At 35.5% G+C, this 15580-nt stretch overlaps 1 protein-coding gene across 1 annotated transcript; it reads left to right on the top strand.

Annotated features, from left to right (window-relative positions):
- The first annotated feature begins 4434 nt into the window (after positions 1-4434).
- LOC132519328 (E3 ubiquitin-protein ligase RNF114-like) lies at positions 4435-6897 on the top strand. The gene has a single exon (XM_060147267.1). It carries the CDS (start codon positions 4441-4443, stop codon positions 5125-5127), a length of 687 nt encoding a protein of 228 aa, XP_060003250.1. The 5' UTR covers positions 4435-4440; the 3' UTR covers positions 5128-6897.
- The last annotated feature ends 8683 nt before the right edge of the window (positions 6898-15580 follow it).

Below are 15580 nucleotides of genomic sequence, written 5' to 3'. Positions count from 1 at the left end.
AAATCTCATAACTGTGATGAACTTGGGAAATTTCTAGGAAAAAATATAAATTACTAAACCTAAACCAATACAATTACCAACCTATTTACCCTTTCCTTTTCTTTTCAGGTCTTCCTGTACTTCTATTCTTTCATCTAGGATCATTTTTCCCTCTGAAGAATGTGCTGTAATACTCTTTTTAGTAGCCCTTTTAGTGCAAGAATTTCCAAGGATCAATTATTTCAAGTTTGTTGTAAAAATTTTTACATTTAGCTTATATTTTTGAAGGATAATTTCATTGAATATAGCATTCCAGGTTGGCAATTGTTAACTGTTGCTGTTTCTTCATTTAAAGATATACTAGTAATAGCTCCTCATCCCATTTTTTTGTTGTTGTTCAAAATATCAGTTTTATTGTTGCTCCTTTGGAATAAATGTATGATTTACATTTACCCCTTAGCAAAATCAAATATTCATGACCTGTAGCCATTTTAGTCTTTTCAGTGTCTCCCATTAGGATTAGAATGAACTTTTCCACCCAGAGCTTTCTGTAAGCTACCAAAGATACCCTCTGATTCTTATAATTAGCCTTTGTGCGTTCCCAAATGGCCATCATTATCCCTCTGCAGTGTATCAATATCAACTTAGCAATAACCAGCAAACTTTGCTGTTACTCTAAGAACTGCTTCCTCAACCCCATATTTTTTGCATCATCACTCCTCCAAGGGTGTTCCTCCTTATCAGTATCTTTTCTACTGAGATCAGCAACAGGGCTGTGCTCAACATACCATGCACCATGATATCATTTTCATGGCAGTGAGTGAGCCAGTCCCAAGGCCCCATGATATCACCTGACTTCTCAGATCAAACATGGTACCATATTTTTAGGTCCTCTGAGAAACAGACAACCAGATGGATTTAGTTGTACACAAGATTTACTTGTCAAATTCCTATAAAAGAAATGGACGGTGGGGTGGAGCAAAGGTATATATTGGGAACATTCAGAACACATTATAGGTCTGACATTAGTAAAAGTAAATGTGGAAGAAAGGAAAATTATATGCTGAGTCACAGACTGAGGTACAGACCTCAGTTTGTTTTGGCTAGGTTGATGAGGAGTCCTTAAGGAAAGATACCCCTTGCAAGAGTTCCACCTTTCACAGATCAGGGCCTCCATCAGTATCCCCACCATGCTCAAACACTGGCTGGGAGCAGCCCAGAGTGAAAACGGTAGCTGTGTAGTGTATGTAGTCGTAAGTATATCTTGTGGAATGGCAACAGAGGCTATCGGTCGACTATTTTCTTCACAGAAGTAGACTTGAAAGGTACATTTTCATGGCCACCACAACTACACAATGCAGTAAATGCTAAAATAATGTAGTGACTCTGTATTCTGTTATGCCCTTTTCTCTACTGTTAATTTTATATCTACTAGGTAATTAATATTCCTTAGACTCATACTGAAAACTCTTTCATACAGTGTGCATTAGTTGATGTATCTCTTTGTTCTTTCAGTTTCTGGAGGTTGATATTTTGGCCTGGGCTCCCTCAGGGTTCTTGTCAGTGCCTGTTTAGTTTAGTAGTCAGCCAAGGATTTGGGCTGATTTTATTTTCATATTTTATAACTCAGTGCTTCCTTGCTTCTGATGGTCACCTCTCCCCTAAATCTCCACCTGCCCAGTGCTCTGTGCTTTGACATCTTAAGCTACAAAAGTCTCAATTTGATGCTACCTAAGATTAGTTCAGGTTGGGAAACTGAATTCATTATAAAAACAATAAATTCACAAAACTCATCTGGTGCACTTTTGTCATTCAGATGTAGACTCCTCGCTTTCTGGTTGCTTGTTTGCAAAACTCCCAAGTGTTTCCACCATACATTCATACTTTGGTAGTCAGCAGAGATTTGGGCAAAGTTAATACTCAGAATTGGGGTTTTACCTTTTCTATGTTCTCTTACTATCAATATCACACTCTCCACCCCAACTCCTGCTAATTATCCAGCTTTTTTGACAGCATTGAAAACTTCCTGCAAATTTGAGCCAGTAAAATTGTGGGCTTTGGCACTATTGCTAATGGAGTAGAAAAGCACTATCAGCCAATAAAGGAAAAACAACAACAACAAAACCCCAACAATTCTCATTTCATGCTTATATTGCAGCTGTACCTTTGCAAGGGTAAACTTTCTTCTACTACTGCTTGTGGTTTTCCAATGCTTTTTAAATTTTCAGTTTTTCAATAATTTTTCAAGATTTTATATCTGCAACACGTGAGAAGTTTCAACTGATTATGTCCTAGATCACAAATGGTAGCCCAATTGGGAGAAAACATGAATAGCTGACAGAGCATAAAAAGCTCAAATACATTAACAGTAACAAAAAGATAACCAAGCAAATAGCTGAGTATAATAAGTAAGCAAATACTTAGCAGACTAGGAAAATTCAATGAGCACTAGTCTATAAAATAATTGATTAGTATAATAAATGATGAAAAAGTACAAATCAAAATAATTTTAAGCTTTATCACACTCACTACTTTAAGGGAAAAACCCTAAAACACCTGACAGTGTCAGATTTTGCAATGATATAGAGAAAAACTGCTGTCAGGGTCTAATGGAGAAGAATGACAGGATCTGTTTCTGGACAGTAGTTATCTCTAGTGAAAATTGAAGGCAAGGGAGATGGAAATAGAGGTCCTCTACAATCCCTAAAGTTTCTAGTATTAAATTTTGAAAAAAAATATGAGAAGCCAATAGAGAAAAATATTTTTTGATCTTTGTTGTAGTTTTATTTACTGTGTTTTTGTTGTAAAATAGGTTTCATGGTTGATCTAAAAGTTTATTACCATAATTCCTGGGAAGAACTGGGAAGCTGACTCCAGCTGTGATTCCACAGCAAAGAGTTAAGTAATATAATCAGACCAGACTGTACTAGAGAGTGATAGGTAAGTTCATGTTTATGTCAGAATATAATACCAAATGGCCATATTGGTCAGGGCGCAGTTTCAAAATTTTTAGTACTCCTTATTTAGATGAGCTAATTTCTGTCATAGGTAAGTGGATTCCATTCAGGAATCCTCTATTCCTTTTGTAGACCTTTAAGGGAGCACTCATGCTTAAGAGGATCATCACTCACTCAGATGTTGATATCAGCATTAATTAAGAGATAGTTTGTATTTGACTTATAGTATGCAAATTTAGCCATAAGTCAGCCTTGTAATGAAGCTGAAAATCTGAATATATGCCATCTGAAGTAACTATTATACTAGTGTGTCAAGTTGAGAACAGAGCACTAATAAAAACCAACTCTAGTTACCCACACTAAGCTCCATGTAACAGTTTTTGGCTGCTTCCACTTCCTGACTTTCTGATTATTATCTTTATGAGGACTTGACCTACTAAGTAAACTATCTGACTCAATTCCCTGTCTCTGAGTTTATTTAGGTGAGTACCCAAATTAAAACACCACTTTATGGTTTAGTTCATGGTTTCTGGACTTGCTTCCTCCAAGAATTAATTCTGGCCTAATTCCTTTTAGACTCTAACTTCAAGCCAGAGACAATGATCAGTGTTCTTATACAAGAAAGTTCCAGTACTCATAGCTTCAGTGTAAATTTCCAACTTTTAATCCTGATGATTTGATTTACTGATCTCATTTCAGTCTTTTTTTTTTTTCCCTAACTTCACAGTGTTTTATTATTTATTTATTTATTGGTGGTACGCGGGCCTCTCACTGTTGTGGCCTCTCCCGTTGCGGAGCACAGGCTCCGGACGCGCAGGCTCAGCGGCCATGGCTCATGGGCCAAGCTGCTCTGCGGCATGTGGGATCTTCCCAGACCGGGAACCCGTGTCCCCTGCATCGGCAGGCAGACTCTCAACCACTGCGCCACCAGGGAAGCCCTTAATTACATTTTGACTTATTTCTTCATGTTTCTCTCTCTTTCATTATGATATCTCTATGAAAACATCTGTCCAAATGACCCTGCTTTTTAAGTAAATCTTACAATTTACTTCAACTCAATAGTTCAACTGAACCAATCAAGCCCATCGAGTCAAAAAGTAACAAAAAAAAACATTGTGGAATATCACCCTCTAGGAGAAGTTTCTTCTTCTCTCAGCTTGGTGTACATTCTTTTTCTATTTTTTTTTTTTGTTGTTGTTGGCCATGACACACAACATGTGGGATCTTAGTTTCCCAACCAGGGACCAATCCCATGCCACCTGCATTGGAAGCACAAAGTCTTAACCACTGGACCGCCAGCGAAGTCCCTAGATTCTTAACTCTTATGGTAAGCCAGTAGAAATTTAGTTTTAGTTTTTAATATTTAAGTGGATACCTCTTGTCAAAATAATTGTTAATAATTTTGAGATAAACCTTGAACCACTTGCACAATATGAAAATTAACTGCAAAACTGTTACACGTCTCCTTCTCGGCCGCCGTTGCCCTGCGCTGAGTGGCGGCAAGATGGCGGCGCAACTGCAGGACCGTGATGGTGGTTCGCAGCTGGCAGGGCCGGCGGCGGAGGCCGACCCCCTGGGCCGCTTCACATGTCCCGTGTGCCTAGAGGTGTACGAGAAGCCGGTGCAGGTGCCCTGTGGACACGTCTTTTGCTCTGCATGCCTGCAGGAATGTCTGAAGCCGAAGAAGCCTGTCTGTGGGGTGTGTCGCAGCACTCTGGCACCTGGCGTCCGAGCCGTGGAGCTCGAGCGGCAGATTGAGAGCACAGAGACTTCTTGCCATGGCTGCCGTAAAAATTTCTTCCTATCCAAGATCCGTGCACATGTGGCTACCTGTTCCAAATACCAGAATTACATCATGGAAGGTGTGAAGGCCACCACCAAGGATGTGTCCCTTCAGCCAAGAAATGTCCCAAACCGTTATACTTTCCCTTGTCCTTACTGTCCGGAGAAGAATTTTGATCAAGAAGGACTTGTAGAACACTGCAGGTTGTTGCATAGCACGGACACCAAATCTGTGGTTTGTCCGATATGTGCCTCGATGCCCTGGGGAGACCCTAACTACCGCAGCGCCAACTTCATAGAGCACACCCAGCGCCAGCACCAGTTTTCTTACGACACTTTCGTGGATTACGACGTGGATGAGGAGGACATGATGAACCAGGTGCTGCAGCGCTCCATCATCGACCAGTGAGCAGGCTCTGCTGGGGCTCGTGTTCCAGAGCTTCCATTACATGTTCCGCGGGAAATGTGTGACTCCTCCACCTAAATGTACAACAGAACTGGAAGTGAGCCGTGGTATTAGGACAGGGTCACTTCCAACGGGGAACAGGTTCCCAGATCAGAGCCCTCCTTTCCTTTGGTCTCTTCCCCTACTGTTTACCCTGCTTGTCACATGTCTGGTCTTGCTCCTCAGCCACATCCTGCAGCTTCTGCCTCCTTTTTGGAAGGGAACCCAGCTTCTCCACCTGTTCTTGTTTCACATTTGAGCCTTGTGTTCGATGTTGACCTCTCAGGTCCTCTGAGCCAGCCAGGACCTTTTCTGGGTCATGAATAGCACAGATGAGACAAGCGTCTCCTCTCCTTGTCCCCGGGGTGTGAGCTCTGGCAATAACGCATCTGATCAGTGATGGAGCTCCTTCTGTGCTGTGCAAGTTCCTGTTAGTTGGTCCTTGGCAGCAGCTGCCAGAAGCTGGAGTTACCTCATGGGAAACATTTCACACGTCCTGTTGGCCTGAATGTTCTGGACTTAACATGGTCTGGTGCTGGAAGTTTTGCTTAGTGATATTTTCCTACCATTCCTGCATACCCTTAGGATTAACTGGTTCAATCTTAAATGCCTGCATGGTGCCTTTTTAGGATAAAGGTGTAACCACATATTTTTAGTGAAAGTAAGTGTTTCTGGCTTAGGAAAGTTAAACTCCATTTATCCATAAGTGGGGAGGAGGGTCAGCTAAGTGAGGTGGGAGGGCCATAGCTTTTTGGTTCTGATTTTCAAACTAATGAAGTATTTTCCGGTGACTTGGTTATGTTTGCTTCTCAACTGGGGAGCCTGCTTATGTTCCTGTCCTTGAAGCACAAAAAGGAGTCCTCAAATGAATAAGAAGTTTGGGGGCTCCAGTGGATACTAGTTCTTTTATTTGGTAATTTAGATTAAACTCTGTGTTGCTTTTCTGTCATGAATGGTTTCCTTATAAAACTGGTTTCAACACGTAAGTCGGTGTGTGAAGACCTGCCTTCTAAAGCGGAGGGGTTGGGGAGATCTCGTATCGCCGCTGCTGTCTCTGACAAGACACGCTGTTCAGAAGGCACAGCACACTTCCTGGGAGCAGTTGGTAATGGAAGCTGTCCACTGGAAACTTGCTTTGCTAATACCTTCGGAAGCCTGAAGTTCGACTGTTTCACGAATGTTAATAAATACGAGGCTAAGGGCTGTCTAATCTGTAGGAGCAGAGCTTCTGATCCACCAAAAGGCATCTGGGTCTAGGTTCATTTTTCCTTGTTAGATCTCTTGTCTGAATATGGACATTGTTTCTGGTCAGTGGCTGAGGTTTCAGATGACAAGGGGCTCTGGGCCTGTGCACTGAGCTGTGGACCTTGCACTCCCTGCCAGCGAGAGCTGCACGTGCCCAGGGCCCAGCAAAGACGGGCCCTTTGGGGGCAAAGTAACTTTTTCTAATGTGCTGTTGCTTGGGAGGGCCCCGATGTTATGGTCAGATTCTTCACTAATTTCTGGAAGAAGTTCATCTCAGTCTAAGTTTAGAGGGAAATTTGACAAAACCTTCATTTGCGGAACCTGATGATGGTGGTCTCACTGGTGATACCAGGAAACTGAGTTCCTTGTATTAAGTGCACTTCATGTATTTCTAATAAGACGACTTTCCAGAAAGTGACATTTGTTATGTTCTGGCTTTTAAAAGGTGAAATATAAATAAATTTCATAATTTATCCAAAAAAAAAAAAACTGTTACACGTTTAACAACATGCCTTTACTTTTATGTATTCCAAATTATGTTTTTTCTCCTAATATTTTAATGATGAAATATTAAGATCCCATATCACTACTAACCTCTACAGGAGTGCTCCCAATACAACAGCATTTAAAACCAAAAATGTCATAGTGATGAGAAGGAAAAAGAAGTCATATGTTATGTATTTGATAATTCCCAAGTCACACTTAAAATTAAAAGAGATTAAGTTGATTATAATAAATTGGCAATATTAAAAGTGTGTGCTCCAAAAAAGTGAGATGAATAATTATCTTACAACAAAGGAAGAGAATGTAGAGATGTAGAGAAGTAGAAGTATTATTACATCTTTCTTTAGTCATGTACAGTCTAATCATTGTGGAAGAAATTGACATTTTATGTGTTATATAATTCTCAGATTTTCTAGAAAGTATTTTGTAACCTTTTATTTTATATAAATTCAAACTTATAAGATTATAAGAATTGCCTGTATGCCCTTTAACTATATTCACCAATAAATTCTATTTCCCCAGCTTTTTGTCTTATCAATCCTTTCTCTGTCTCTATATATCTCACTGTGTTCACAATTTGAATTTTCCTAATGAACATTAATGTCTAGTATCTTTTCATGTGTTTACCAGCAATACACACATCTCCTCTGTAAAGCGTTTGCTCAAATGTTTTACCCATTATTTATTGTATTGTTCGTTTTCTTATTATTGAGTTTTGATATATTTTGATATATTCTTGATACAAGTCCTTTATCAGATATGTGATTTGCCAATATTTTCTCCCAGTCTGTTTCTTGTCTTTTCATTCTTCTATCACTGTCTTTGGAGGCACATGATTTTTTAAATTCTAATGATATGTTGTATTTTGGGTATAATATCTTAGAAATCTTTGCTTACCTTAAGGACATAAAGATTTTTTTCCTATGTTTTCTTCTAAAAGTTTTACAAATAGTATATGTGAATGTCTTTTTTTTCATCATGAATTTGCTGCATATCATGAAAAGATAAATGCAGTATTTCTCTAATATACAATTTGACTAATAGTATTCTAATGAGTGATATTTATTTCAAAAAGTTGTGTACCTTGAATTAAAAGAAGTTAATAAATGTAAAACTTTAATAGTGCAGCCTGGTTCGTAATTGGCACAAAGTAGCATGCTATGCAATTAAATGTGTTAATATAACTAAACTGCTTTAATAAAAGTGTGATACGTAGTAAGTATATAATATAAAGATATTAGGAGACTGTAAACACGTATCAACATATAATAATCATTATAAAATTTTTAAAAATATTATCCTCCTTTCATATTTGTGAATTCAGGATCTGTTTGATGATATTGGCATTTATAATTCTTTTAACAAATAAAAAGCTCACAGTAGAAACATCATTGGTCAGTTTAGTAATATAGAAAACAGACAGTAAAATCATTGGTACCATAGCAAAACTAGAAAATTGCTGATTATAAATTATTTTTTTAAATCTATGTAAAGAGCACTCTAATAATTCCCAGTCTTTATATATTTGGTTGACTAAAATATCTACATTTTCTATGCTTCCCACCTTGCTTTTATTTAATAGTTGATTATACTGTGCTATAAAAATGTACTCATAAGGATGAATCACAATCACCTGAGGCTTTGAATAATGGAATAGCTATAGTGTTAAAGTGATGCTAAAACTGTCTTAAGTTAGAAATTAATTGATTGCTTTATAGACTTTATATCTAAATTGTCAGTGTTTTTATTATATATTCATTCCATTCACATTAGAATAAATAATATTAAAAATAAGAAGTGGACTTAGTTAAAATTTTTTAGGGGATTTTCAAAAGTAACTTTATAAATTAAGTGTTTTAAACTATCTGGAGGCCTAGTGTAGCTTTCTCTGTTTATGTTATATAGCCAAATGACCAATTCATTCACTCATAGTAACACTTTCAATGTGAGTGTGTGCATGTGCTTATTTTCACATTAAAAATACATATAGATTTTGAAGTATTCTCTGATAGGTGTGGATGCAAAATCTACCACCAGTGACACAAATTTGGAGTCACAAAATATAAAGCATTTTCATTATATACTTGGTTTCCATTATATTCCACCACATTTCTCAATTTTACTTTTAAAAATTATTTACTTATTATGTGAGAATTCTCATGATGAATCACAAATGCCCACATATAAGAGATATAATGCCTTTGTTTTATACGCATGCAGCACGCATGCGCACACACACACATATATACACACACACAACCTGATGACTGATACCTCTATATACAGCTCTATAGAAAACTCTTGTCTTGTAGGATAAGGATTTTTTAACAAAAAAAAGTGATAACTTATTTTGGATCTTTGATTAGAAAAAAGAAAATTAGTGAGAACTTTAGAAAAATGTGAACCAAGTCTCTTTGTTTTTAAAATATATTCATTGCTGTACTTACAGTATAGTTTATATATATATAAACACATATACATACACATATGTCAATATAAATAAGAGAGGGAGTGAGAAAGAAAAGAGAAAGAAAGAGAACAAATTATAAATTAAGTAAATATACATCATTTAGGAAATCTGTGTATAATGGTTATTCAAAAATTATTTTTATAACTTCAAAAATATGTCTTTTTCACACTAAAATATTTTGCAATTCAGACTAGTTCAGTACTATATTTTTAAAATAATATAAATATTTCATAAAACTTCTCATGTTTTCATAAATTAAATAATAATGATCATACATAACTTCTTCATAAAATTCCAGAGCAAAGCAAGGAACCAAATCCATATGCTTGCAAATAAAAAATGACATGTATATCCTATAATCAATGAAAATTTTAAGCAATTAAATTGCTTTTTTATAACCTTCATATGCTCAATCCCCTAACTAACCTTTTTTCTACCTCTATTGTTAGCTGATTATAGATTTATATATCTTTTGATGTGCTTATTACCCTATACCAAATGTTCTCTGACAAATTATTTATGAATGTTAATGTTCTACATTAGACCAGGTGATGTTTTAATTTAAGTCAGATTTACTTTTCATTTATTATCCCTTGTGTCTCTACATTGGTTACTGCAAGGATCAGACTAAAGTTTTAAATTAAAAAAAAAAAGTGAAAGCAAACTATGAGATATTTATTAAATTACTGAAGTGGTCTATTGAAAGCACATCATCCATAATTAGCTACATAAATTTAATTCACTCTGTATTTTCCTATTTATGTTTTTCTATGCTTGTTTACAGTGAAAACAGTAAAAAGTCATATAGCTTTGCATAAAAAAAACTTGGAATCCAGAATTAACTGAGACTTGATACCTGATTTGTACCTCAATCCACTATTTGGTATAGGGAAAAGGGATGATTTTGTTGTAAAAGAAGGAAGACTATTACTATATGTTTTACTGATTTATTTTGTAAGGGATTAGTATAATTTGCTGCTTTCTCCCTGGTAGATCTGTCTACCCTTAAAAGCTGTAACATCAGACCAACAATATTCTTGGAAGAAATTAGCCACTGATACCATCACATTCAGGAAGAACTTCCTGAATGTGAGAGCTAGGGACGGAGAGTTCCGTCCCTAGCTCTCAAATGTAATTAAAATTATGTTTTTTGTAATTTACCTGATATTTCTGTGTGGCAACAGGAACACTGTCTTGCTTCTGTTTACTATACTCTTTCCAGAGATAAAGTCCAATTACATTTAATGTATGTTTGAGATTAAATCTATCGATTATGTTTTTTCCCCCATTTGACCTCCTTCTTATATATTTATTTATCATTCTACTCTGCTCTTTTGTAGAATTTTATCCAATACCATCATTTGCTTGGTATTTATATATTTCTTTACAATTATTTTAGTATTTGACCTAAAACTCACTTGCTGCATTTTGATATCTTCATTTCCCAGAAAATGCAATGACCTTGGAACACTTCAACCACATACAACACCCTTTTGACTTACATGCTATTTTATGTATGTTTTAATTATTTCTACATGTTAAACTCACCAGTCATTATTGTTACTTTACAATATTTATTTACATTTACGCAGATATGTGACACAGTTTGCTCCTGAAGAATTATCTTTATCTGCGATATATTTACTTTCCTCCTATTTCATCATATATTACTCTAAACTATCTTGTGCTTATTGATATCACACACGATTATGGACTCACTAAATGGACTGTTTGTATCCTGCTTCCAACTATTTACTAGCCATTTGATCTTGCATAATATACTTAGAGTATCTATGCCATAATTCTCATCTTTGTAATGAGTCTTATAATAATAGTATATGTACCACCTACTTTGTAATTAGTTAATATACTTAATGAACTTAAAACAACACCACATTAAGTATTATGCTTGTGTTAATCATTTTTAACACCTTCGATGATGTAGTTCCTGCTAAGGACAAGAGTGTTTAACAAGATACACATTTATCAATCTTCATCTTCTTGGTAGCATTTATCATAATGTCTGCTGCATCATTTTTAATACACATGCTTTTAAGTTTTCCTGACCCATTTTCTCTTCCTCTGGTTGCTACTTCCATACTTTTTTTTACAGAACTATTGTCTCTTCCCCAACACTGATTGAATTCCTGAAGCTTCTGTCTTCATCTCTCTTCTCAATACATTGCTTAAGAAATATATTTGCTTAAGTAATTATACTTATGCCCACATGTTTAATTACCACCTGCATACAAATAATTCACTAAATCATTTATATTTCCCAGATATTTCACCTCTATTCCAAATATATATGTACATATATGTGTATATATATATATACATATATATCTCAAATGCCTATTTGTCTTATCTTTTTTGAGCTCTCTAAAGCATATGAAACATCAAAGTGTCCTCTTCCCCTTAACTTTAAAGTTAAGTTAAAATAAACTTAACTTTCCTCCAGTTATCTCAGCAACACCAAGATTAACAATCCAGTTGTATGATACTAGAAATTTGATGACATCTTACCATCAACTTTCCATATCTAACTTATCACCAAGTCCTTTCCATAGAACCTTCTGAATATGTCTCAAATAATGCAGATTTCTCTGGATCCCTGAACATTTCTCTATCTCAAGAGAAATTTGTATTCCCCAAACATCTACACTGATAGCTTCCAGATACTAATTATTGTCCCCATCAACCTAAAGTCCACACAGAGGCAAAAGTCATTAATTTAGATATCCAAATAACTGCTATAATTAATAGTTTAATTATTTACTATTGTTATGTTAATAAAGAATAAAAAGAACCTTAACATGCCTTTATATTCTGGTACCTACCTCTATCCATCTTCACCTTGCAACAAACACACCTCTTTTTCCTCATCATTCTAACCATATCAACAAGATAATTCCTATAAGGCACCATGCTCGTCCTATCATAGAGTCCTTGCACATGTTGCTCTGCTCTGTGTGGAAATCTCTTCTCCTTTTGCCAAGTTTGAGCCCACTCCTCTTTAAGATTCAAATTATTTTATTTCATTTGGAAAGTCTTTCCATACATACTTGACTAGGTCAAATTATCCTACTGTAAAACTTCTTGTCACCATGTATCTTTTCATTGCACTTATCACAGTTTGAAGTGTGAATTTATTTGCATGGCTATCTATTTTCATATATTTCTATGTACTTCATGCAGACATGGAAGACATTTGTTTTGCCCATCCTTGGGTTTTCATTGCCTTATATTAAAAAAGGCTGATAATATTTATTAGACACTGAATATGTATTTTTTGGCCAACTTAAAAGAGATTTAGATTGGGATCCATGTTATAAGCAAGAGAGAAGACAAGGTTGAATATATCACCCCAGAGCAGAAGGCAAAGAACATACTGACATTTAATAAACTACTGGAAGATGATGGCCCCACAAAGGATATTTGATAAGGGATAATAAAGAAAGGAAAATGTGAAAAAACAGAGTGATTATATCAATAAAGTAGAGGATTTTTAAGAATCAGTAAGTATAATATGCAGTGGTCCTGAGAACTTAAGAGAAGTACAGAACACTTTCAATGGAATTAGCAATATAAAAATAATTGGCTCTCTTAACCAGAGTGTTATCCAATGTTATTGTATAAATAACAGTATACGAGTTTTACTACTAAGTAGGAGATAATAAGGGAAATGTAGGCTCCATTTAAGAATATGATCTGTGAAGAAATATATAAGAGCTTAATGAAGACAAGAAGTTTAGCAGGGCTATCTGAGACGTTCTGTTTTTATACTAAATAAAAGAAAGATAAGTAGAGATGAGATGAAAGTTAAAAGAAGAGGAGTGATTCAGGAAGCCTAAACCTTGAGGAGAGAAGAGAAAACACAAGCTAAACACAATTAAGGAACACATGTGAAAACAAAAACAGGTACTTTTTTAACCAAAACAAAAAAATTATATGATGGTAGAAGGTGGTCATCATTGAAAATTAAGATGCATGTATATGTTAAGAAAAGGAGTTGAAGTAGTTTTGTTTACTGCTATTGATTTCCTGTAAATTAGCAAGAAAATTTCTCTGCTGATGATAAAAACAGAATAAGATGAGAATGAGGTTGAAATTTTAAGATAAAGTTAAAAATTTGGATTAGCAAATGAGGGGGAATTTTAGCAGAAGTTAAATAGTGTTGCAAAATCTTAATTGAATACTGAGGACTCAAAAGAAATTTAAAAAACAGCAATTTGCAGTGTCTCACACACACACAAATATTATATATACATATGTATTTGTATATATAAATATTTTCCACTTGTCTACCTACTTATGAATTTATTTAGTTATATAGGTTTATTGTTGATGTGTACTTTTTTAGTAGTTATACTGAGAATAGTGTTTATAAGAACATAAAAGGCCATATTTCAATCCAGAGCTGAAGTGTTTTATGGCAGGAAAAATAAGTCTTTAATGGCAAGATGGAAAGAAGATAATGGAATGTGAGTGGAATAAAAGGTAATTAAAGCAGCTGTATGGTTAATTTGTTAGTTGTGCAGGACATGGCCTCTATAACCTCTTTTCCAGCTCAGGCTATTCTTTTTCTCCAGAATTCTCTTTTATTCCCCCCACCTAATTTCCCTTTCTTCTTCACTATACTGTTCTCACTAAAGGAGAAAGATGACAAGAGGGAGAGAGGGAGAGAGAGAGAGAGAGAAACAGAGAGAGAGAAAGAGAGGAAAGAGAGAAATAGAGATATAGTTAGAGACAGAAATACCCACCCCCCACAGTCCCTTGCCTCTTGTTTATAGAAAAGCTTTAGCATCCTGGGTCTTCCCCAAGTTCCAAAGAACATATCTAATCAGAGAAATGAGAAAATGCATAAACAAATGAAAACAGTCAAGCAAGACAAAATAATAATAGTTTAGCCATAAAACAAACTCAAGGGCCTTCATTTCCTCCTCAAGGACTATAGATAATATTCTGAACCACACCCTTGAGTTGTTTTGCAGATACTAAAACTGCCACCAGGTGGAAGAAGTTAACTGCATGCTGACCATCAGCACTCCAGATCTCCTGGAACTAGAAGACTTATGACTGAGATTCCTGAAACATCACTCTGTTACTTCACCATCACCCAGTCAGAAGGATGTCCACAAGCTGATCACATACCCTATAACCCTTTGCTTAATGTTGCCTTTAAAATTCCTTCCCTGAAAGTTGGACAGCCACATGTAAATCAATGAAGTTAGAACACACCCTCACACTATACACAAAAATAAACTCATAATGGCTTAAAGACATAAATATGAGATGACACCATAAAATTCCTATAAGAGAATATAGGCAAAACATTCTCTGACATAAATTATAGTAATGTTTTCTTAGGTCAGTTTACCAAGGCAATAGAAATAAAACCAAAAACAAATGGGATCTAAGCAAACATATAAGGTTTTGCACAGCAAAGGAAACCATAAACAAAACAAAAAGACAAATTAAGGACAGGGAGAAAATATTTGCAAATGATGCGACTGACAAGGGATTAATTTCCAATATATATGAACAGCTCATAAAACTCAGTAACAAAAAAACCAAACAACCTTATAAAAAATGGGCAGAACACCTAAAAAGACGTTTCTCCAGAGAAGACATACAGATGGCCAACAGGCAAAGGAAAAGATGCTCACTCAGTATCACTAATTATTAGAGAAATGCAAATCAAAACTACAATGAGCTACCACCTCACACCAGTGAGAACGGCTATCATTAAAAGGTCTACAAATAATAAATGCTGGGGAAGGTGTGAAGAAAAGGGAATCCTCTTGCACCATTGGTGGGAATGTAAATTGGTGCAGCCACTATGGGAAACAGTATGGAGGCTGCTCAAAAAACAAAAAATAGAGGTGCTGTATGATCCAGCAATCCCACTCCTGGGCATGTATCTGGACAAAACTAGAATTCGAAAAGATACATGCACCCCTATGTTCACAGCAGCACTGTTTGCAATAGCCAAGACATGGAAACAACCTAGATGTCCATTGACAGATGAATGGATAAAGAAAATGAGGTGTATATATATATATATATATATATATATATATATATACCTCAGAAGAAAAAAACTATGAAGTAGAAAATAAAATAACTAATCATTGCCCAAAGATGACAAAAACAGACAGGAGGATTATTATAAAAGCTAAAATAAAAATTTGATGA

The sequence above is a fragment of the Lagenorhynchus albirostris genome, chromosome 4 (genome assembly GCF_949774975.1).
Source record: "Lagenorhynchus albirostris chromosome 4, mLagAlb1.1, whole genome shotgun sequence".
Classification (NCBI taxonomy): Eukaryota; Metazoa; Chordata; class Mammalia; order Artiodactyla; family Delphinidae; genus Lagenorhynchus; species Lagenorhynchus albirostris.
The sequence above is the reverse complement of the archived record's forward strand: the minus strand, read 5'-3'. Positions and strand labels throughout refer to the sequence as shown.

Bases quoted from the DNA above. Each gene is read 5' to 3' on its own strand.
- LOC132519328 (XM_060147267.1), top strand. From the start codon at position 4,441: ATGGCGGCGCAACTGCAGGACCGTGATGGTGGTTCGCAGCTGGCAGGG.